This window comes from Chaetodon trifascialis, chromosome 21 (assembly GCF_039877785.1).
Source record: "Chaetodon trifascialis isolate fChaTrf1 chromosome 21, fChaTrf1.hap1, whole genome shotgun sequence".
Lineage (NCBI taxonomy): Eukaryota > Metazoa > Chordata > Actinopteri > Chaetodontiformes > Chaetodontidae > Chaetodon > Chaetodon trifascialis.
The window spans coordinates 21,156,176-21,181,809 of record NC_092076.1 but is presented as its reverse complement, the minus strand read 5'-3'; the positions used below and the strand labels follow the sequence as shown (position 1 = coordinate 21,181,809).

Below are 25,634 nucleotides of genomic sequence, written 5' to 3'. Positions count from 1 at the left end.
TTACCAGAGATTTAAAACAATAGCTAATGTTACTTTTGGTACTCAAAACTCCTGGTTTCTTGGTTTGATTGATTTGAGCAACAGTGAACAACATTGGCATTTTGAGTGTGAGTTGTAATTCTTTCAATGAAGGTAGTTACTTCTGGTCCTCCATTTGCAGTTCGCACCACAACAAAAGAGTGACGTTACTTCATGTGCAAACAACCTATTAATCAAATCTGATAGCTGTCATTTTTGTCAGCGAAATAATGTAGGCAGCTAAATGAATGAGCAGCCTCAGCGAGCTTGATCCCTACTTTCTGTCACTTCTGAAGATGACAGCAGCTGGACAACAGCACAGTTCTGCCCTGTTCTAGTGTACCTAGTACAACCCAACGTGCTTGCCATTTTCAGTTTGACAAGGTTTCTTCTTTTAGTTTACAGTAGCCATGCGGTAATGTTTCTGATCCCACTGGGCACACTGGTTTTTCCAGTTAATGAAGGCATCAGTCACCTCTGAAAGGGTGCAGGCTATGCAGACTTTTAATAATAATTTACGGCAGTCAGTTTAATCTCTTCATAGTAATGCAGGCCAAACTAGCTAGTCTAGCCAGTTAGCTTGCACATAGTTGAACGTAATTTCTGAAAAGGCTGATTACAAGTCTTGACCAATATTACAGCTGTGCAGTAAACTTGATATTGACTTGACAGTATAACACTATAAATAACTTGATGTTACAGAGAGATATTCTAGAGTATACTGAATTTTTTGTGTATTTTCGGTTAAGATCCTATGGGATGCGTGGTTTCTACATTGTCAAAATAAAACTTTATCTGTAAGGCATCTGATAGAGATTGACAGAGATTGACCATAGCCAGATATATGACTTTTTTGCACAGGTAATGCTCCTGTACATAAGTCAGAGTTATAGTTGGCAAGGAATACATTTGGGCTACAAATGCAGCTAAAGGATCATTAAGTGTTTTTGAATTCCCTGTAACATATTCAGGTGTGAGATTAGTTGTGGCTTCTACTGCAGCTGGTTTCCTATCAGTGTCATTCAACATATTACAAAGCTCCAATTCTCCAGAAACATCATCAATTTATTAATTTGACTTATATGGTCTCTTGAAATACTTTGTACAGTTTAGATTGTGACATGTTCTTTGGCACTTGTTCTGGCAAAAAACAATTTGAAAGTGGGAATCTGACAAGGCATGAAAGGTTTTTAGATGGCAGATAAGCTTCTTGACTTCTCCAGTTACATGCCTGCACTTTGGGCATGCATACATGGTTTACTTATGACATAGCCTGGACTTTGGAGATAAGCTCAATGAGATTTAATATTACAGTGTCTGTGTTGTTCCTACATCATAATTGCTTGAGGACTATCATTGTAACCGAGCAATCACGCTATTTTGATTTTGAAGCTTTGAGTCTTGAGAAAAAAGAGTGGAAAAATAAGTACGTGGGAGAAGTTTCTAAGTGGTTCACAATATGAAAGAGTATATTGTAACTTAAACCTTGATCTTTTCTTAAACCTAACCATCTTTCAAATAATTTTGTTGCCTAACTGTAACCAATCAGTTTTATTGCCTAAACAAAAGGAAACCTGAAAATAAAAAGAAACTGAAAATAATAAGTGAATTAAGTAAAAAATAACAATAATAATAATAACAATAACAATGTAACAGAAAGTTTTCCCGTGTGATGTTGCTTGACCCATTCATTCATCACCTTCTTCTGCTCTCGATACTTTGTTGCTTTTGGTCAGTTGCAGTGATGGAGCAGTATTAATTATGACATTGTGGGAACAACAACAACACAGTGATATCAGATAAACCAGCAGCCCGTCAGCCCCAGGGACTTTTCACATTTAAACATTTTATGTAAGGAGACCTTTGTTTTGAAATTTTGGTTTTGTTTCCTTCTCTTACAGCTCAACCTCTGCCATTTCCCCTCGGGGATCAATAAAGGAATGCTGATTCTGATTCTGATTTGTTTCGGCTGCCATCGTTGCAAAGTTACTGGGCAAAAGTCATGTAAATTAAGTATTAGTGATATGAGGTTTATGTGGCACAAAAACTAGATTCTCTGTCTGTGTTTAATGATGCAGTCTAGTTAATGTTGAGTGTATTTGTTGTAATGTCAGTAAGGACTCATTTCAGTAATTAGCCTGTTCAGAGATAGGCTTTGCAAAGTGTTGACCTGGTCAATGGTAAAGGTCGCTGTGACTTCACCGATTTTAAGGAACACGATATATGGCAGTGGCGGCTGGTGAAAAAAATTCTTGGTGGGGCTGGTGTGCCAACAAATTTTCCTGCCTAATCTAGCATAAGCATTCAAATGAACAGTCGTAAAATTACTACAGTTCCACAATAATAATTTAATTTCACAGTTTCAAAGAAAAAGTAACAATTTACAGCTATATTAGACTTTATGCTCTCAAATACTAATCAAGGGATAAATTCACAACAAGTATGGTATGATTTCAGCTGAATCTATACAAATCAACAGTGAGTGAGTGAGTGAGTGAGTAGAGGGGGGAAGTGTTATTATATGAAGAGAGAATGAAACAGAACATTTCCTATTAAAATGTAACAGAGAACCAAGTTCAAAAATTAAACATAAACAGATGATTTTAAAACCCTCTCTAATCAAGAAAAAATGCAACATTTAATTGGAGAAAACAGCATCAGTGCCATAGAAGCAGCAAAATGTGTCATTGCATGTCACAGCCGGAGAGAAACAACAAAGCAGTCTCCACAACTATATTATTACATACGGTTTACGGTCTACCTCTTCATTGTGCCTTCTTACAGCAATGCGGTGCCCATCATCTAGCTGCGTTGCTATGCTAATCTTTCCGAACACAGCTGGCTTTACGCAGTTTTCCATGTGACCTTCCACCTACCATGTGGAGGTGTGCTGCATGTCCACCCTACTATCTCCCGCTGTCGTAGTTTGGTTGGGCAAACAGGGGCGTAACTGATTGCTGCATTAAATAGTCTGTCCTCGCGCGTTTTTATGATCATGTGACCTACGTTATTATTTGTTTTTTGTTTGTAAAGTTAATTTTGTGATGAATAACTAAGGATGGTTAAAGGGGAACATTCATGAAAATAAATACTATTTTTGCTCTATTTATAGTGGAAGTTGGGAGACTATATATATGGATAGGGTTAAGGAAAATGCTGAATATGTTTTTTTATGTGTATACCGAGCCTAGTGGGAGGGGCAACTGGTTTAAAAGGAGGCTGCTCGGCCCTGGATGGAGAGTCTTGGCTTGGTTACAGAGGAGGTAACATTGCTTGATCTCCAGACTGTGAGTTGTTTCTTTGGAGGAAAAAATGCTATTGTGAGTTATTGAAGGACTCTTTTTTTTTTTTTTTAGAATATTATTTGAACTTTGGTCTATTTTCTTTTTGTCTGTTTTTCACTTTTTGTAAATATGTTTGCACCTTGGGAGGCCGGCAAATAAATAACACCAACAGTATCTTTTCAACTACGCCTGTGTTTTAAAGGAGAACCCCGTGACAGGGTGATCAAGATTAATCAGAAGAAGTTGCATCACCCATGCATTTGAGATCATAAGAGCAGTCACATGACTTAAGAATACTTTTTACATGTTAAACAAACACATGAGAAACTTCCCAAGGCGAGACTATTACTACTACTACTTCTCACCCTTATTCTTCTTTTTTATGTGAATACACTGAACAAAAATATGAACGTAACACTTTGTTTTTGCTCCCATTTTTCATGAGCTGAACTTAAAGATTTAAAATGTTTTCTAAAAATTCTGTGATACACATTTTCGTTCATATGCTGCCCAGCACTAGGATGCCATGGTCAATGGTGTCGAATGCAGCACTAAGATCTAACAAGACTAAGTCCTTTCTCTGATGCAATTAGGTCATTTGTTACTTTAACCAGTGCTGTCTCTGTACTATGATGCATGCAAAATCCTGACTGGAAATCCTCAAATAAACTATTGTTGCGTAGTAAGTCACACAGCTGATTAGCAACTGCTTTCTCAAGAATTTTTGAGAGAAAGGGAGGTTTGATATAGGTCTATAGTTGGCCACCTGAATTAAGAGTAAGCTTTTTAAGAAGAGGTTTTATTACATTTCCTCTGTTAGTGAAGAGTAATAGGCTGCCCTAGCACTGCAGATGGCTTTTTTGTATGTTTTGAACTGTCTTGCCACGCGAAACGAAATTCTTCCGAATTGGTGGATCGGCGTTTCCTTTTCGTGAAGCTTGCTTTAATTTGTGGGTTTGGGTGGTATACCATGGAGCTAACGTTCTCTGTGTTTTTTTATCTTCCTTCTTAGAGGGGCAACAGAGTCAAGTGTCATATGCAATGTACCTTTGGCACTATCAACCAGGTAGTCAATTAGGACTGGACTAGCATAGATTAGTTAGTTAGCATAGGAATCCTCTGTTGTATTGAGACATGGCATTGAATTAAATGCTGATGGGATCATATCCTTAAATTTAGTTGCAGCACTATCAGACAGGAATGTAGGAATGGCTAGTGGCGAGTGGTCTGGTATTATGAATTCAAACGCTTTTAGATGATGGTCCGATAAAAGAGGATTCTGTGAGGAGACTATTAAGTGTTCAATTTCAATGCTATATGTTAGAACAAGTTTGAGAGTGTGGTTAAAACAGCGAGTAGGTTTGTGTCCATTCTGACGGAAGCCAACTGAGTCTAATGTTGAGATAAACACAGTACTGGTTGTCTTCTGGCTATCCAGGTCTGGGTCGCGGGGGCAGCAGCCTCAGCAAGGAAGCCCAGACAGCCCTCTCTCCAGCCACTTCCACCACCTCCTGCTGAGGGATACCAAGGCGTTCCCAGGCCAGCCAAAAAACATAATCCCTCCAGCGTGTCCTGGGTTGGCCCTGAGGTCTCCTCCCTGTCAGACATGCCGGAACACCTCCTTAGAGAGACGTCCCAGAGGCATCCTCATCAGATGCCCGAACCACCTCAACTGGCTCCTCTCGATGCGAGCTGCAGCTCTACTCCGAGCCCCTCCCAGATGTCTGAGCTCCTCACCCTATATCTAACGCTGAGCTCAGACACCCTGCGGAGGAAACTAATTTCAGCCACCTGTACTACTGTTCTTGTTCTCTTGGCCATTACCCATAGTTCATGATGTAGATCGAATGGTAAATTGAGAGGTTCGCCTTCCGGCTTAGCTCCCTCTTCACCGTGGTGGACTGCCACCCCATTTTGCTTATGGACCTCCGTTCCTTCCTTCCCTCCCTCGTGAAAAAGACCCCAAATAGGGCTGGGCTATATGGCTGAAAACTCTATCAAGATATAATTGTAAATATTGGTCGATAATTATTGCTATTTTTCCAATTTAAAATAAGGACCAGGAGAAAAATACATTCAATTTAAACATTTTTATTTTAAATTTAACCTTCCTCTGATTATAATGCCCTCAGCTATCAAGGCAGAAAGGAAAGGAAATGTCAATGACACCATGGAAAACACTCAAATAATAACTGTGAAAAAAGTGTAAAAATGTAAACAGAGAGAAACCTGGGAACTTTGTGGTGTGTTTTGGAAACATAGCAGAAAACATAGCAGAAACTGAGGTGGACTTGACATACCTGCCCAGGGACTGCTGGTGAAAAACTGCAGTTAGCTAAAACCTAGTACATCACATCTTAATTAAGGTTTTTTGTGCATAGTCTGTCCAAATAATAATAGAAGAAACATGAAGCAGGATGTCTAAGCAGTCGATATTTAAAAAGTTTGGCAGATAACAATTAAGGTTTAGCAAAATGCACTAGTTTTTGTAGTTTTGATGAACTGATACTTTAAAATTTGTCCTTTTCCAGGCACAGATATTTCAGTGGGGGAAGAGGTTGCAATTAAGTTGGAATGTGTGAAGACCAAACACCCCCAACTCCACATCGAAAGCAAGATCTACAAGATGATGCAAGGAGGAGGTGATGTGTCAGCTCACATACTTAAATCCTCTTATTTCATTTGAGCCTTGAACCTTGAACCTTGATACCCTAATAGCATATGTGGTGGAATGGAATGGTGGCTCAGCTGTAAGTACTGCACTAAATAGCATTATCGTGTAGTTTGTTTGCCCCCTGCTACCCTGAGTAGAGGGAGCAGGCCAGAAAACCGTAATAGTGCACACTGCAAAGAATTTGATGTTACTGAAGTTTCAACCCACACACATCAGCAAATGCTTTATGTTTTCCATGATGATCCTATTGAAGATGACCTAAGGCTACATTTTTGTGTTCTTATCGTTGTAATTGCATTAACTCCCATGATTTTGCAGTGGGCATTCCAACAATAAAGTGGTGTGGAGCAGAAGGTGATTACAATGTGATGGTGATGGAACTGCTGGGGCCCAGTCTGGAGGATCTCTTCAACTTCTGCTCCCGCAAATTCAGTCTTAAGACAGTACTGCTGCTTGCTGATCAGATGGTGAGAGCACTTACCTCACACACACAATTTCTGTACCCTCTAACCACTGCCCACACACATCCCATATTCTACTGTCAGATAACATCATATTTTCCACCACTAATCCAGAGCATCACTGACAGATATATGGAGTTAACTTGATACTAGAATTTTTAGATTTTTTTCTTTTTCTGTTGTATCAATTTTGTAAAGAAAATTGTGCCATAAAATTGTTTTTTATGTATGAACAGTGAAGTGAACAGTGTATCAGTGAAGAAGAAAGCCTCTTTTATTGGGATTGCCCATAGAAAGTAATTAATAAAATGCATTTCAGGGAGATGGTCTGATGTTTTGAGAGTGCAACATCAAACACAATAGTGCATTGTTAAGGGGAAATGGACCATAACAGACATGAAATTAAATGAAATTAAACCCTTGCTCACAGTGGGTGTAATTAGCTTTGTTAAGACTCAAATTAATATTGTTAAGGGCAAAAGTATGGTGTGATAAACTGAGTCAGTTGTAGTTAATAATCCTAGCAAACTTGACTCTGAGATATGTACACTTCAGTCTAAATCTGTAGGCAAGCTTGTAGGCAGCAATGGTTTCCAAAAGTCCCAGTCCACTCAAAGATATGTTTTTCCTTCTTTTTCACACAGTTGAATGTTTGAGCTTCGCTGTGCAGAATGATGTACGGTACTGTGCAAATGTTTTAGGTACGTGTGAAAAAATGCTGTAAACTAAGAATGCTTTCAAAAATCTAAGTGTTAATAGTTTATTTTGTACAATTAACAAAATGCAGTGAATGAATAGAAGAGAAATCTAAATCAAATCAATATTTGATGTGACCATCCTTTGCCTTCAAAACAGCATCAATTCTCCTAAGTACAATTGCTCACAGTTTTTGAAGGAACTCGGCTAGTTGGTTGTTCCGGACATCTTGGCTTCCTCAAATCCTTCTGTCTCTTCATGTAATCCCAGACAGACTCAGGGCAGTGATCAGGGTGTACCTGGATCCCACTGGTTAGTGCTACTTCCAATTTCAAAGCGAAATAAGCTTGATGTGTTTTTCATCTGATGCAAGTTTCCTTGGCCGACCACTGCGTCTGCGATCCTCTAGCCCGTTTCTTTTTGTTTCTTCAAAAGAGCTTGAACAGCACATCTTGAAACCCCAGTCTGCTTTGAAATCTTTGTCTGGGAGAGACCCTGCTGATGCAGTATAACTACCTTGTGTCTTGTTACTGTGCTCAGTCTTGCCATGGTGTATGACCTGTGACATGATACTGTCTTTCACAACCTCACATTGGTAGCAGAATTTGTATGTTCCTCACCCAGTTTTAAGCATCCTACACAGTTGTTTCTGTTTCAGTTATTGACTGTGTTTCAACCTACATGTGAAATTGATGATCATTAGCACCTGTTTGAAATAATTTGTTGATCATACACCTGACTATAATCCTAAAAAGTCAAGTCAAGCAATACTCAGAATAAAATGTAATATTAAATATAAAATAAAAAAATACAAAAGAAATATATACAAGTTAAAAAGATCCAGTGTCCAGAGTTTGTGGGGGCAGAGGGCAGAGAAGGAAGGGGGGGCTGTGAGGGAGTTCAGCATCCTGATGGCCTGGTGAATGAAGCTGTCTCTCAGTCTGCTGGTTCTGGCCCGTAGGCTCCTCATTCCACTCCTGGAGGGCAGGAGGCTGAAGAGGCAGTGGGTGGGATGGGTGGAGTGACCCACAATGCTGAGTGCTTTGTGGGACAGGCATGTGCTGTAAATGTCCTGGATGGAGGGGAGGGGTGCACCGATGATGCTCTCAGCTGCTTTTACTATGCGTTGCAGGGTCTTCCAGCAGGATACAATGCAGCCGCCGTCTGACACAGTGATGCAGCTGGTCAGGATGCTTTTGATGGTAGGAGGTGTGCATGATGGGGACTGGTGCTCTGCCTCTTTTCAGTCTGTGAAGGAAGGAGAGGCGCTGCTGAGCTTTCCTGGCCAGTGAAGAGGTGGTGCTGCTCCAGTGAGGTGTACGCCCAGGAACTTGGTGCTGCTCACTCTCTCCACAGTAGCACCGTTGATGGTCAGTGGCGGGTGTTGGATGGAGGCTCTCTGGAAGTCGACAACAATCTCCTTCGTCTTCTCCACATTGAGAGAGAGATTCTTGTCTCTGCACCATGCAGCCAGTTGGCTCACCTCATCCCTATAGTTTGACTCGTCGTTGTTCTTGATGATTACAATAGTGTCACAATAGTGTCGTCTGCAAATTTGATGAAGAGGTTGGTGTTGTGTGTTGGTATGCAGTCATGGGTCAGCAGGGTGAAGAGGAGGGGGCTGAGCACGCATCCTTGGGGGGGCCCTGTGTTCAGCTTGATGGTGCTGGATGCGTTGCTGCCTAGGGCTGGGCTATATGGCTGAAAACTCTATCGTGATATAAGTGTTTTATATTGGTCGATATCGATAATTATTGATATTTTTTATGACCTATTTAAAATAAGGATCAGGAGAAAAATACATTCAATTTAAACATTTTTATTTTAAATTTAACCTTCCTCTGATTATAATCCCCTCAGCTATCAAGGCAGAAAGGAAAGGAAATGTCAACACAACCATGGAAAACACTCAAATAATAACTAAAAAAAAAAAGTATAAAAATGTAAACAGAGAGAAACCTGAAAACTTTTTTTCTACAGGTTTAGTGCAGGAAGTTCACAAGCTGATTCACCTTCTGGTGAATAAAATGTTTTCAGATATGTGCAGTGTTTTGGAAACATAGCAGAAACTGAGGTAGACTTGACATCTGTAACATAACTACAAACATGATAGACAGTACAGTAAGATTGACTGAGCTATAAAACCAGCCTAGACATATGAATAACTTTAGTCACTCTTCTTACTCTAAACATACATGAATTATTCAATTATAATTTTATTGCAAGTGTGTTAAAGCACGTGTAAGAGATGTTTGTAACCTGGCTTCTCCACAGTGCTCAGCGGAAGCATGTCTTTAGCTATAAGATATGCCGCTGCCTCCGTTATGTCTTTGTGCCTTTTAGATGATTTGTCATCAGGCACTGAAGCAGAGCACCTCTGCATGGTGGTCAGCTGCTTGTACGGTGGTGCTGCGGTTGGCGGGCGTTGGCGAATACGGCTGCGCTCCAAAGAGTGAGCGTGGCTAAGGTGGTTAAACAAGTTTGTGGTGTTACCGGTCTTGGTGGGGACGACAGTCTTGCATAAGTTACAGACTACATTGGTCTGACTACGGTCCGACTTATAAAATCCAAAAAACTGCCATACTGCAAGCTGACTTTCCCTGTTTTATCGACAATTTCTTCGCTTGCTGCAGGACTCACTTTCTGTTTCTCATCTCACTCCTCGCAAAGCATCAAACACGAGACAACGAGATGGCGCAACCGAACTTGATAATGTTACATGATTGATGTGTTAGCGTGTCTCTCTCACTGATTAGCGATTACTCCCTATGTTGCTCGGTTACCTGAGACCGAGAGCCTTTGTTCATGCAACCAACCTCGCTTAGCAACTTCAGGTTTCTTCTGACGAAGAAAAAAAAATTATCGAATATTTTATCAAACGCATTTTTCATTAATATTGATGACCTGTCTATCGCGAGACATATCGCAATCGTTTTATCGCCCAGCCCTATTGCTGCCGACCCGGACTGCCTGTGGTCTACCAGTCCAACAACCAGTTGCAGAGTGAGGTGTTTAGCCCTAGACAGTCCAGTTTCTGTATCAGCTGCTTGGGGATGAATGTCTTGAAACCTGAACTAAAGTCTAAGCATCCTCACAGCATCCTCATGTAGGAGTTCTTAATGTCCTGGGGCCTCATTTATAAAACATTGCGTAGAATCCACACTAAGAGTGTGCGTACGCCCAAAAGCTGAAAATGGCGTACGCCAAAAAATATTTGGATTTATAAAACCGTGCGTACTCACACCTGCACGCAATTTTCCCTTTATAAATCACACTCCACCTGGAAGATTGCGCAGGTGGATTCACCTCACATCCCGCCCCCGACACACCCACATTTTACCATGAATGGTCAATGCAAAGTACCTCATGAATGTCTTTGCATATAAATATGCCTGCGGCTCAATGGCATTTTGCGTTCGATCATGGCAGAGAAAAGAAAAAGAAATTTTACAGAGACTGAAATCGAGGTGCTTGTGGGTGAGGTGGAGGCCAGAAAGGATATTTTGTTTGATGGTCACAGTAATGGCGTCACGAATAAAATAAAATAAAAAAATGAGTGGCAGCACGTCGTCACCGCCGTGAATAGTTCCAGTGCCACAGAGCGTTCTGTGGCAGAAATTAAAAAGAAGTGGTCGGATGTGAAGGTGGAGGCCAAGAAGAGAGTGGCATGGCACCGTCGACGCGCATCTGCTACTGGTGGGGGCAAGAGCACACCCGAGCCCACACCGCTGGACACCAAGGTAGCCTTGATCCTTGGTACGGGATGGCGCGGTTCCAGCGGGTGGGTCTATCTAACACTGGGCCCAGTTCAGCACATAGATCCAAGAGCACCGCTCTAGGGAATCTAAATTGGCTTATTAGCCAGTCATCATCATGGACCAGGAAATCTCCGGGGTCCCTAAAACTTTTCTCCATCCTGATCCTACCATTTGCGTGATCTTCCAGCAGTGCCAGCGCATCCATTGTGCAGCATTACACATGTAGGGGAACTACCTTAATTTGATGTTGCATTCGTTGATAAAATGACGGGGCACCACCTTCCTCAGCTAAAAAGGACTGCAGAAATTAACTGCTATAACGCTGATAAAATACTAACGAATGAACTAACGGTAAACCAGTCTGATAATCTGAGTGTAAACTCTGGATGCAGGGATCGTATATATTCAGCTCAAAAGGACACCGTCTAACCAGGACTTAAATCAAAATTTCATTTATTAAGCAGAATTATGGATAATGAATGATATATCATGTATGGTACGACAGAAGATATGAGGTGATATGACAGAACACAAAAGAAACTTATGGCAACGCAATGGCAAACAAGTCTGGCGATAGTGAGAAGTAGTTGTAAGGGGATAATAGGGATGCGAACATAAAGTTAGCAGTATCTTAACCTCACGGACCAACTCTTATTCAAACCCGCTGAGCATGCCTACTGGATTGATGGCGTCCCGGTGAGTTCTGCTCCGAACTAACTCGAAGATGCCCAGGTGCTCGTCCGTGGCTCGATCTGCTCGGTGGTCCGGTGGAAGGCCCAGGCACACCAAGGTGAAGAGCTGATGTTGGACGGTGATGTCTCTCGAACTGGGTTCTATGGTGTCGGTTACAGATAAGGGACAGCTCCGGATGGTTGTTAACCCAGATCAACAGCTGGCTGCAGGGTTTTGGTTCGGTTGAGTCCGTGAAGGATTATTTTAGACTGATAGTAACAAAATTGATAGTCTCTTCGATGGCCGGTCGAAAAGGGTCTACAAAATTATTATTATTTGACTAAAATTTACAGATAATAAAACAAAAACGTGTGACTTAGAAAAATGAAAGTTTACGGCAAAACTATGGAAACACGTCTTCTGAAAAATAAATCACGCTACTCGGTATGGCTTTTGAGTAGCTCGAAGACGGGAAAAACTTAAAGAGTAAAATGACTGTACAAGACTAAGACAACTAAGAAGTAACAAACAAAACTAAAACATAACGTAACATAACTTTAGACAAGACTGAGTAACGCGCACTGAATTCATGCCGCGACTGCAGACATTTAAATCTCGCTCCAGGGCATGTCTAATGGGCAGGCCGTCATACACGTGAGACGGTTTGTGACGCGCAATGTAATCTCACCTCATGGAGCTGGAATTAATTAATGATTCATACGAGGGGCTCATCTGCTTCTCACTATGGTCAATCACATATATTTTGAATGGACGATTTTCAATGACATTTCAACATTGTTCACAACATGCGTTAGGCAATTCCTATGATTGGATGACAACATTAAACGATAATCGTGGTAACAATTTATAATACTCGTCCTAATATGAATGATGACTCAAGGTATAACTAATACAAAATAAAGAAATAAAGAAAGGTAGACTATATTTGCCCAAAATGATTATCACTATTACGGTTACTTATTGATAAATGTGTCAAGTCAAGCATATTCAGTCTGACGGTTAGGAACCTCTGGATGGCAGTATGGTTCAATGGTAAAAATTCAGGCAAACTTTATAAAACAGTTAAAATCACAACTTTGTCATACTTCAGGTTGGAGATACTGGGAAAACACCAATATTATGCATACAATGAGTCCTGTAAGGTGAAAACATCAAAAGTTAAGTTTAACATAGAAGTTTGGTTATCCTGGAGTATTGAGAAAAAGCACACAAGCATACACCACAAGTTGCTTCAGGAATGTCCAATTTACAACCCATCAGCATTTGCTGATTTTTGTGGATTCCTCTGAGGCATGTCATTTGTCTCTCCAGACAGTGGGACATCCTGGGTAGGGGATAGCCGTTAAGGTGGTCAAAGGCGTTGACCTTTTGGCTCTCCCCCTTCAACGTGTGAGAAGAGTAGTTCACTGAGCCAGACATCCTGTCTCTCTCCGAAATCACATCTCCTTATAAGCAAACCAGATGGTCTATAATTCAATTGGTTAGACTGGTTTACACCTCCGTTTCCCATGAGAAGTCAGAGAGGGTAAGAGAAGGTCAGTTAGAGGCCAGTTCTGCTACACACACGAGTGTCACCGCACTTTTTATATGCTTACTCAGCAAATTGAATGATTGTTACACACCTTGTCACAATTAATACTAATCCATCAGTGCCATCCACTGCTCTGTATCATTTGAAGATGGAAGTATGACATATGAACATTGTGCATACAGTAGTAGGCCTAAGGGCTCACTAAAGGAACACATCTGTAACACTGCAGACTTGGGTGTTTATGATTACGCGGGTCTATAAGTCTGATATGTGATGACATTAAATGTATGAGATCAATCTGGCTTCAATTCACCACCTCACCATCTGCGTTGCCAGTTCCCCCTGTCTCCAAAATGTTCGTACGCAAGCATCAAAGTTGGCGTACCGGTATGCACATTCTCACGCTAAGTTTATTTTTATAAATCACAGCCTTTGCGTAGGAAGTTGCGTATGCAACTTTCAAGCCCCGCTTTGTGCTTAAGCAAGTTTTATAAATGAGGCCCCAAGTGGGTGAGAGCTGAGTGGAGGGCAGTGGAGATTGCATCATCAGTGGACCGGTTGGCCCGATATGCAAATTAGTAGGGGTCCAGGGAGGGAGGACGGACAGATTTGATGTGGTGCATGACTCGAAGCACTTCATGACGATGGGGGGTCAGTGCCACAGGGCAATAGTCGTTGAAGCAGGATGGAGAAGTCTTCTTTGGAACAAGGATGATGGTGGTGCTCTTGAAGCAGGTGGGGACAACAGCTTGGCTCAGGGAGGTGTTGAAGATGTCTGTGAGGACATCTGTGAGCTCCTCTGCACAGTCCTTAAGCGCGACCAGGAATGTTGTCAGGACCTGCTTTGCGAGTGTTGATCCTGGAGCGAGATCTCCTCATGCTGGCTGGAGACAGGGACAGCACCTGGTCATCTGGAGGGGGTGGTGTCTTCTGTGCAGGGGTGTTGTTGTCAGCTTCAAACCATCCAAAGAAGTTATTTAAACTGTTCAGCAGAGCGATCTCACTGTCACAGGTCTGTGGTCTGGGTTTATAGTCCGTGATGGTCTGCATCCCTTGCCACAGGCTCCTCGTGTCTCTGCTGTCAGTGAAGTGGCGGCTGCTAATGCTGTACTGCCTCTTTGCTAGTCTGATGCCATGGGACAAGTTGGCCCTTGCTGATCTCAGACCAGCGTCATCACCTGCTCTGAAAGCAGCGTTCCAGGCTCTCAGTAGCCTGTGGACTTGCCCCATCAGCCATGGTTTCTGGTTGGCCGATACTGTGATCGTCTTGGTGTCCATGAAATCATTGGTGCATTTACTGATGTAGGCAGTGATTTTCACAGAAATGTCTGATAGCAGTAAATGATTAAGTGATGACATTTTATATCCGTCAAGTCAAAGTGAGATGTAATGTTCTGCAAAAAATATATTTCTTTATTGAATAGAAATATACATCATACATCCTCTGAATTCAAGATTCTCTTGCCCACAGAACTAATACTAGCTGAATTGCCTTGTTAACTCATCATAAAACACACTTCATTCAAACTCAGCATAAACAAAATAACTCACCAAACCTGTCTTTGTTTAGCATTCCACTGTTCTAACAATCACCAACTGTTTGTTCAAAAGAAACCCTTAACCCATGAGTTAGAGAAGAGATAAGGCTTTATTGATCCCACACCAGGGAAATTTAGTCGTTACAGCCAGCAAGTATTACAAAGAGCAAGGACATTGACATAAAGAGGTCAAAATAAAGAAAGTGTACAGGATACAGGATACAGAATAGAATAACAACTATGTATATGCACATTTGTACAGACTGTAGAAAAACTAGTATATGCCATAAAAATCCTACTGCCACAAAAAAGTACTATTGCCGATATTCTTATGAGAAAACTACTAATGAAGAAGATAAATCAGAGAGACAGTGCCCTTTGTCACACACAACATGCACATGCACACACACGCCATGCACTGGTGAAATTTTTCCTCCGCCTTTAACCCATCCTGGTAAGTCCTTCCTCCGCTGCAGACCAGGAGCGGTGGGCTGCCATCCGACCAGCGCCCAGTGACCCAGTTTTCTTCGTTGTCACCATTGGTCAGGTGGTGATCTTCATGCATGTTTTTAGAGGGTGGTTTCATTTTCTGGATGATCCCCCAGGTGAACACAGGGAGAACATGCAAACTCCACACAGAAAGGCCCCTTTCCTCGAGATAAGGGGCAGCAGGCACTGAAGGTGCCACTTAAGCGTGCCTTGAATTTTGAATAAATCACCAACAGTGTCACCAGCAAAGCACTCCCACACCATCACACCTCCTCCTCCATGTTTCACGGTGGGCAAGGCAAGGCAAATTTATTTGTATAGCACAATTCATACACTAGGCAATTCAAAGTGCTTTACAGAAGCATAAAAATACATTAAAATCACACATTTCGAAGAAAGAAAGAGAGTAGAAGAGAATATCAAAATAAAAATAAAATACAATTAAAGGAAAATTAAAAACAGAAGCCAGTAAAAGACAATAATTTAGCATTTAGAATGATTAAAACCATTGAGCAAATACATTTACTTTAAGTAAAAGCTGTAGCAAATAATAATGTTTTCAACCCTGATTTAAATGAGCTGACAGTTGGTGCAGACCTCAGGTGTGCAGGGAGGCTGTTCCACAGGTGAGGAGCATAATAACTGAAAGCTGCTTCACTTAATTTGGTTCTGATTCTGGGAACACACAATAGACCTGTCCCTGATGACCTGAGGGGTCTGGATACCGCATATGGAGTTAATAAATCTAGAATATATTTTGGTCCTAGACCATTTAATGCTTTGTAGACCAACAGTAAGATTTTAAAGTCTATCCTTTGACTCACAGGAAGCCAATGTAGTAATTTGAGGACTGGTGTGATATGGTCCATTTTCCTGGTGTTTGTAAGGACTTGTGCAGCAGCATTTTGAATCAGCTGTAGTTGCCTAATTGATTTTTTTGTTTAGGCCAGTAAAGACTCCATTGCAATAGTCCAACCTACTGAAAATGAATGCATGAACAAGTTTTTCCATGTCTTCTTTGGACAGACATCCCTTGATTCTGATTATATTTTTCAGGTGGTAGTAGGCTGATTTGTTAATCAGTTTTAAATGGTTGTTAAAATTCAGGTGAGCACTGATCTTTGACCTTTAATTTTTGGGGCCAAATATAATCACTTCTGCATTAAGCTGAAGAAAATTCTGGCACATCCACTCATTGATTTGATGAATACACTCACTCAGTGAAAGTAAGGGACTGTAGTCATGTGATGACACAGAAATATAAAGTTGTGTATCATCGGCGTAAGCATGATAAGAAATATTATGATGCTCCATAATCTGAGCTAGGGGCAACATGTTGATATTGAAAAGAAGTGGTCCGAGAATGGACCCTTGTGGCACCCCACACTTCACCTTTTTTCGTTCAGAGACATGCTCACCAATTGACACAAAGTAGTCTCTATCTTGTAAATAGGATTTGAACCAGTGTAGTACAGTGCCAGTAACCCATTTTTCCAGTCTGTCAAGAAGTATGTCACGATCAACTGTATGAAAGGCAGCCCTGAGATCTAATAATACTAAGACTGAGGTTTTGGAAGCATCATTATTCAGATGTATGTCGTTTAAAACTTTGATAAGTACAGTCTCAGTGCTGTGGTGTGGATGACTGAAATGCATTAAAAAGATTGTTCTGCATCATGAAAGCATGCGTTTGTTGAAAAACAACCCTTTCAGTAATTTTTCCTAGCAAGGGAAGATTTGATATTGGCCTGTAGTTACTTATTACTGAAGCATCCAGATTAGTCTTTTTTAGGAGAGGTTTTATTACTGCAGTTTTCAAGGCCTGGGGAAACTGACCAGACTGAAGAGAATTATTTATAATCTACAACACATCTGGAGCTATGCAATTAAAAACATTTAAAAAAAGTTTGTTGGCAGAGTATCAAGGCAGCATGTTGTGGATTTTAACTGTGATACAGTTTCTGTCAGCCTTGTATGATCTAGCAGGTTAAAATGTGCTAGATTTACTGGAGAACAAAAAGGCACAGATGGACTTATCATTTTGCCTGAGTTGGAGCTGCACACTGTTTGTCTTATCCTTGAAACATCTCTCACCCAACCGGTCGAGGCAGATGGCCGCCCACCCAGAGTCTGGTTCTGCCCAAGGTTTCTGCCTGTTAAAAGGAAGTTTTTCCTCGCCACTGTCGCCAAGTGCTTGCTCATGGGGGAATTGTTGGTTCTCTGTAGATAAAAGAGCTTGGTCTGTACCAGCTCTATATGGAAAGTGTCCTGAGACAACTTCTGTTGTGATTTGGCGCTATACAAATAAATTGAATTGAATTGAATTGAATTGAAATTTTATCTGTAAAAAAGGCTGCAAAATCATTGCATGACTTGTTGGATAGCAGCTCAGGAGGGACTGATGCTGTGGGGTCTGTCCACAACAGAAAACAAAGTGCGGGCATTATTACAGTTTCTGTTGATAATCTCTGAGAAGAATACTTGGCTTGCCTTCTTTAGTTCATGGTTATAGGTGTGGAGACTGTTATTGTAAATCTCATAGTTAACCTGGAGTTTGGTTTTTCGCCACCTGCGCTCTGCCTGTCTGCAGACTCTTTTCTGGACTTTGACCAGTGTGGTGTCTCTCCAAGGAGCCTTTTTCCTTCCTGACAGAGCTTTGGTCTTAATTGGGGTGATGGAGTCAATAATAGTCATAACTTTGGAACTGAAATTATTTACAAGGTCATCAGTTGAAGCTGAGGGCAGTGTTGGTGATGGTATAAAAGACTGAGTGAAGACTGCACAGGTATTATCATTAATAAAACGCTTTTTGATAATCTCTGTTCCACTTTTGTTAAGAATAGCAGGTGTGGCCATTTTAAATGACACACAGTAATGATCAGAAAGAGCAACATCCGTCACCACAACCTCAGAGATATTAAGCCCTTTGGAGATAACCAAATCTAATATAAGCCCTTTGTTATGTGTTCAATGTGTTACGTGCTGAGATAGGCCAAAATGATCCAGGATATTTAAAAGTTCTTTAGCACATCCATCTTTGAGATTATCAACATGAATGTTGAAGTCACCCACTAACACAACACAGTCAAAATCAATACAAACAGACAGTAGATTGGCAAACTCATCAGAAAACTTTGCATTGAATTTGGGGGGCTTGTAGATGGTTACGAAGACTGATCGACAGGGAAACTTTGATTGAATGGCAACATATTCAAAAGATTCAAACTGACTGTAAGAGACTCTCTTGCATTGAATGCTATCATTAAACAAAATGGCGACTCCGCCTCCTCTCTTATGCATTCTTACTTCACTTATGAAACTGAAATTCAGAGGGGCTGACTCATTGAGAACTGCTGTGCTGTTATCTTGTCCTAACCAAGTTTCAGTTAAAAACATTAAATCAAGCTTGTGCTTGATGATAAAGTCATTGATTAAGAATGATTTGTCCGCCAAAGACCTGACATTTAAAAGAGCCAAGTTAAATGTGCTAAAAAGTCTAACATCCCCATGTTTTAGAACATACTGTGGCTGACATGGAATACATGTTAAATTCGATGATGTGATGTTTCTGGAGAGATGGACCGATCTTCTCCTCCTACCTATTGAGACATGAATCAATGTAGCTTCTGGCACAATGGGCCCTGGCTTTTCCTTGGAAAAGTGAGGCATAACATTTGCCTTAAAAGCTGGACCCAGAACACATCAGTTACCAACACAAATAGGTGGCTGTGCTGGGCTCTTACTAGGGGACTGGAGTAGATTCAGATCAAGCCGTGGAGGGGGTGGAGGAGGTGCCCGTCGGCGCTGTGGCGGTGGAGGGGGACAGGGTGGTTGTAGGGGGCGGGGTGGATTTTGGGGGGACAGGATCCCAGATGGGCGAGGAGTAAGCCTGATACCAGCACTGACAAGTTTGTTCATTTGGTCAGTAAACTCCAGTAGGGGGGAGGAGGGTGATGGGATACCCAGTGAAGATGATGAGTTGGATGGAGTTTGAGCAGTTGGAGATGGTGGCCTAGGTGGAGTTTTAGTGGTTGGAGTCAGTGAATCCTCACGAGCAGTGGCCTCTGGTGGAGGACATGAGGCATCCGCTTTTTTGCTCTGGCATCCCTCATGGTTAGAGCACACAGGCGGGGGGAGAGTTAGTTCTCCTTCATGTTTTGGTGTTTGCTGCTTTTGTTTGGATTCCTCTTGTCTCTTGTCCTTGGGAGTGGGAACAGTGTGACGCAGGAAGAAAGATAGGTTGGAGGCAAAAAGTTTTACTCCTGACTTGTTTAGGGAAAGTCCGTCTCCTTTGAAAAAATGTCTGCGGTCCTAGAAAAAGTTGAAATTGTCAATAAAATGCACTGAGTGGACAATGCATGCAGTTGAAAGCCATCTGTTTACTGCCAACAATCTGCTGAATCTCTCTCCTCCTCCTCTGACTGGTGGTAAAGGCCCACTGAAGAAGACTTCAGCATTCAGAGAGCTCACTGTATTTAGCAGTTTACCTAAATCTCGTTTGAGCCCTTAAGATTGTCGTTTCGCAATATCATTTGCCCCTGTGTGCAGTACAAGGTATTTCAGAGTTGGAATTTCTGCAACAATACTGAGGATTTTGTCGGTCATGTTGGAGACTGTATCATCAGGAAAGCATAACACTTTTGTGTTTCTGCTGTACATTCTTCCCACATCTTTAATAGCAGAATCGCCAACAATCAGAGTCTCAGGACCAGTCAGTAGCTTTCCTTGTAGCTTTCTAGATTCTGACTTCCTGTCAGGCCTTACCCTTCTCTGTGAGTCCGAGAAGTTATCCAGGTTTTCAGTTGGAGATCCGGGGTCCTGCAGTAGTGGAGCAAACTGATTTTGTAACTGCACACTAGCTGGTTTGGGAGCTTTGTTGCTCAACTTCCCTTTAGCTTTTATCCACGGCTGTGTCTTACTCTGCACAGATGTTGAGGAGGATGATAATGCAGGCCAGCCTGTCGCATCACAGATCTCTGGGCGCTGGGTTCTACCTGTTGGACGTCTCCCCATATCAGCTGATTTACTCTTGGGCTTTGCCCCAAGAGCATTCCAGGGAGGACTAATACTGGCAGATTTATTACCCAGTACACAGCCCTTTAGTTTCAAGGGAGCTGTATAAGAGCTAATTAGCTGGATGTTGGCATTCTCCAGTCCGCTGTTTTGAGTCAGCGGCAAAGTGCTGTCATTTCCACAAAGTCCGTTCACTTCTGCGTTTATTTCCAGACGCTGGACTTTAGTTTCCAACACTGCTGCAGAAGTTTGTAGAGGTCATCTGTGGATGGCTTTTTTCAGGCTTTTTCTGTTGGTAGGCCGAAGCAGGCTTTTTCTGTCAGTAGGCCAGAGCAGAGTGTATCCGTGAAATATCAGAGGTCTCAAGGGTCATCCACAACTTTTAAATGTTTGTCCATAAAATATGTCTTTAGATGTCCAATTCAGCCAAAAATTAAAACTTTCAAGTTTAAGGAAAATTAAAATAAATACAGAAAACAAAATGGGAAATCACGAGCCCAGACAGAAACCAGCTACCAGAGGAGGAGGAGTTATCAGCCACACTGGAAATGTTAAGGAGTTCCCTTACTGACTATCAGAGGGCTGTACAGGAAGCAAAATCTTGTCCCAGGGTTTTATTCAATACTATTAATGCTGTTGTTAATCCATCCATTTCTGCTGTGACTGATGTCTCAACTGCCACTTGCGAGATGTTTCTGCGTTATTTTGTTGACAAAGTGGACTCTGTCAGACAAGACACTAGTAAAAGTTTTAACATGAGTGTTAATAAGGACTTGCTTGTTGCCCCAACTCACTCTGTTGTACTCGACCAGTTTGAGTTGGTTTCTCTTTCTTCTTTAGGTGACGTAGTGAAATCCTTAAAACCTACAAATTGCCCATTGGATATTGTCCCTCCCAAAGTCCTAAAATCTGTTTTTAATACTGTGGGGCCAAGCCTTCTGGTTCTTATTACCTGCCTTAGGTTGGGAACCTTCCCGGCTGCTTTTAAACATGCTGTGGTCAGGCCCCTTCTTAAAAAGCCTAATCTTGACCCCTCAGTTTTATCAAATTTTAGACCTGTTTCTCATCTGCCCTTCCTTTCTAAGGTCCTAGAAAAGGTTGTTTTTAAACAATTACAGTCCTTTCTGGAAAACAATGCTGTGCTTGAAAAGTTTCAATCTGGGTTCAGGTCTCGACACAGCACTGAGTCTGCACTGTTAAAGGTGCACAACGATATTGCGCTGTCTGTGGATGCCAAATGCCCTGTTGTCCTAGTACTGCTTGACCTTACGGCAGCCTTTGACACGGTGGACCACTCAGTCCTCCTGTCACACCTGAGAAATTTTGTTGGTATCCACGGCACTGCTCTGCACTGGTTCATATCGTATCTATCCAGCAGAACCTACTCTGTTATGGTTGGTGACTTGTCCTCTTCCAGTGCTTCCCTCTCCTGCGGGGTCCCACAAGGCTCTATTCTTGGCCCTATTCTCTTTTCCCTATACATGTTACCACTTGGGTCAATTATTGCAAGGCACAACCTTTCTTTTCATTGTTATGCAGATGATCTACAAATCTATCTGCCCATGAAGAATAACAGTCACATTGCAAAGAATTCTTTGTTTGCTTGTGTTGCTGATATTAAGCACTGGCTAGCACAAAACTTTCTTCACTTAAATGATGATGAGACAGAATGCATTGTGTTTGGGGATATCGTGACGGCTGGCTTTGGCACCTTGTCTTCAAAACTCAGTCCAACCGTCAGAAATCTGGGAGTGCTTTTCGACAGTCTTCTGAAGTTTGACAAACAAATTGACAATGTTGTCAGGACTAGTTTCGTCCAGCTACGTCTACTGGCCAAAGTTAAAATGTTTTTAAGCCGTCACGACTTAGAGAAAGCCATCCATGCGCTAATCAGTTCAAGATTAGACTATTGCAATGCACTTAATGTCGGCGTCTCCCAGTCTTCTCTCAGTCGCCTTCAACTTGTGCAAAACGCTGCGGCCTGTCTTTTGACCAACACAAACAGACGAGAGCATATCACTCCTGTTCTTAACTCCCTTCATTGGCTTCCTGTCCAATACAGAATTGATTTTAAACTTTGTTTGTTTTTAAAGCTCTTAATGGCCTCGCACCACCTTATTTATCTGAGCTTTTAACTGTTCGTGAGCCTGGTAGAGCCTTGAGGTCATCCAACCAACTCTTGTTGGAAGTGCCCAGGTCAAAATACAAACACTGGGGTGACCGAGCCTTCTCCATTGCTGTTCCCAGGCTCTGGAATAAGCTCCCCGCTGAAATACGTCTGGCTTCTGATCTGGGCCTCTTCAAATCTCGATTAAAAACCTATTTATTCAGGATGGCTTTCACAACCCAATAGCGTGATGACATTAACTTTGTTTTATTGTATGTTATTTATAGTATTTCATTCTGTTTGGTTTTATTGTTTTATTGTCTCTCATTGTTTTTACTCATTTTATTGTAAAGCACTTTGGTTCACCGAAAGGTTGTTGTAAAGGGCTGTATAAATAAAGCACATTTACATTTACATTTACATTTACATGGCTGGAACCACAAATGTAGAAACCATCTGCTCATCTTTTCTGCATCTCACAAAGACATGGCGGGTGGAGCCAGAAATCTCAAATTCTGACTCACCAGACCAAAGGATAGATTTCCAGTGGTCTAATGTCCATTCCTTGTGTTTCTTGGCCCAAGCAATTATCTTCTTCTCGTTGCTTGTTTGCAGAAATTCGACCATGAAGGCCTGATTCACACAGTCTCCTCTGAGCGGTTGATGTTAAGATGTGTCTGTTACTTGAACTCTGTGAAGCATTTATGTGGGCTCTACTCTGAGGTGCTGTTAATTTGTGGTTTCTGAGGCTAGTAAATCAGATGAACTTATCCTCTCCAGCAGAGGTAACTCTTTGTCTTCCTTTCCTGTGGCAGTCCTCATGAGAGCCAGTTTCATTTTGATCATCTTTGCAACTGCACTTGAGGATACGTTCAGAGTTCTTGAAATTTTTCCGACCGACTGACCTTCATGTCATAAAGTAATGATGGACTGTCGTTTATCTTTACTTAGTTGAGTGGTTCTTGCCATAATATGGATTATAACAGTAGTCAAATTCACTGTACCAATTCTACCTCTGCACAACATAACTGATGGTCTCAAACACATTAAGAAATCAAGAAATTCCAGAAATTAACTCTTGAGAAGGCACACCGCCCTGCCATTGACACTGACACTCCCTCTACCATGTCATGGCTCTCCTACACCCCCCTCACCCCCCCCCCCCCCCCCCACCCAAAATGATTGACACTGACACTAAACTGCATTTTGTTGTCTCTGTGCTGCACTCTGACAATGACAATAAAGTTGAATCTAATCTGTCATTAAAGCAAATGGTGGCTGCTTTGAAGAATCTAAAATTTAAAACATATTCTGGTTTGTTTAACACTTTTTTTGTTTACGTTCAGTGAGAGACTCATACCACTAAGGACTGAACGCTACAGGAAATCATTCCTGCCTGTGGCCATCAACCTACACAACTCCTCCCTCTGAATGGCCCTTGGACTTTCACTGTCACTGTCTGTTCTGATGTATATTTTCCAATTTCAGTTTCTGCACATCTAATTCAATTTTGCACATTCAATATTCATAGTCTGAATATTGTGTAATATTTCAGTTTTTCTTTTTTAAAAATCTGCAAAAATGTCAACAATTCTGTGTTTTTCTGTCAATATGGGGTGCTGTGTGTACATTAATGAGAAAAAAAAAAGAACTTTTTGATTTTAGCAAATGGCTGCAATGTTTGCAGCAACATCTGTATTTGAAGCATTGTCTATTGCTAGAACGTTGTGTTCTATCAGGAGCAGCTTTATTGGCCAAGCATGTGCAATGATCTTGTGCCATGTGACAAAGCTTTCTGTCAGTTCATTGAAGAAATAGTCTCTAAGTGAAGACGCCATGATTCTCATTGGAAATTATTCACAAGAATCATACATGTCAATATTGTGATCATTTTCATTTTCCTTCACTTAGCTTTTATTAAATTTAGTTAATTGGGTATTTAGTTACTCTATTTAGTTAGAGTTTGAATGAGGACAGACATGGATGTAAACTGCAATTTGACTTGTTGGTGGAGGCATACAACCACAGTGCAGTAAATTCTTGTCGTTATCTGAATAATCAAACCTTTAACAATGTGTTTATGAACACAGCATTTATTACAGTTATATTTAAAACAATGTTTGAAGTTCTAAATAACTGAAAATAAACATCCATCCATTGTCTATACTCGACCATCGCTTTTCGGGGTTGCGGGGGTGCTGGAGCCTATCCCAGCTGTCAACGGGCGAGAGGCGGGGTACACCCTGAACCGGTCGCCAGCCAATTGCAGGGCAACATATACAGACAAACAATCATTCACGTTCACATTCACACGTATGGGCAATTTCAGAGTCACCAATTAACCTAAATGAGGCACGCGCACTACCTGCTGCGCCTCCATGCTGCCCTGAAAATAAACAACTTAATGTCTGGAAAAATTTTAAAGATTTTAATATTAAAGAGAGGGCCTTTGTAGCCATGTGGTTATAGCCAGTGTTGGGAAAGTTCACTTTCTACATGAACTAGTTCAAAGTTCAGTTCACAAATTTTAAAATTAACTAGTTCAGTTCATAGTTCATAATTCAAAATTTTGAAGTTTACCATTCTAAAATGAACTAGTTCATAGTTCTTTTTTTCCATATGTTGCTGCGAGCGATTATTTTTCAAAATTATTGCCACAGACCAAATAGAACAACAGACAGCAATTATTTTATCAGTTTTAACAGTGTAACTATGCGTCAGATTTCATCTTCATATCCAATTTTGAATCCTTATCTAACCAGGGTTTACATTAGCATTGATGGGACAACATTCCCCCATTGCTGCTTTAGCGCTTTGTTGCTGTCCATTCAGTCCACACCAGTAGCAGCTGCAGCTTTCACCCCATGTGACTAAAGTGGGGATTTTCTTTTTGAAAGCCAGTAGGCAAAGTTTGCACAGAAATGTAAGATTTTTCCCATCACCGACCTTGTCATAAAACTTGTTTAAATGATCATACGATGCCTCCATGCTGCTTTGTCGCCTACATGCTGCTGTTGCCCACATGCTGCTTTTTGTTTTGATGACGCATGCAACGGTGTGACACGGGTGGCTGGAGTTGCCAGCTTGGATGTTTTTTCCGCTACATATTAAGGCCTGTTTACAGTGTGTTTTAGCCGGGTTTTTGCCCGGAAGGCTCTATAGAAATCTGGCACCCTATTGAACGAAGTTAAACTGAGAGCGTGCCATTCACAGACACCAGAATGAGTTCACAGTAACGTTCATCAGGCAGTAATACAGTACGTTCGGTTCATGTTCGCCCAAAATATGAACGAGTACATGAACTATTGTTCAGTGAATGTGTTCAGGCACAACACTGGTTATAGCACATACTGCATGGTTACAACTGTCACC

At 41.4% G+C, this 25,634-nt stretch overlaps 1 protein-coding gene across 7 annotated transcripts in view; it reads left to right on the top strand.

The window, feature by feature from the left end:
- The window catches only part of csnk1db (casein kinase 1, delta b), a 53,712-nt gene that overhangs the window by 5,450 nt on the left and 22,628 nt on the right, over positions 1-25,634 (top strand). For 6 of the 7 annotated variants that reach the window (XR_011603448.1, XR_011603449.1, XR_011603450.1 and 3 more), the window contains exons 2-3: positions 5,834-5,944; positions 6,295-6,443. Coding sequence is in view for 4 of the 7 variants with exons in the window: in XM_070989880.1 (XP_070845981.1) it covers positions 5,834-5,944; positions 6,295-6,443 (260 nt within the window). In the remaining 3 variants the exon portion in view is untranslated. Of the gene's footprint in view, positions 1-5,833; positions 6,053-6,294; positions 6,444-25,634 lie in introns of all 7 variants that reach the window. The other variant, XM_070989882.1, reaches the window with a different exon arrangement.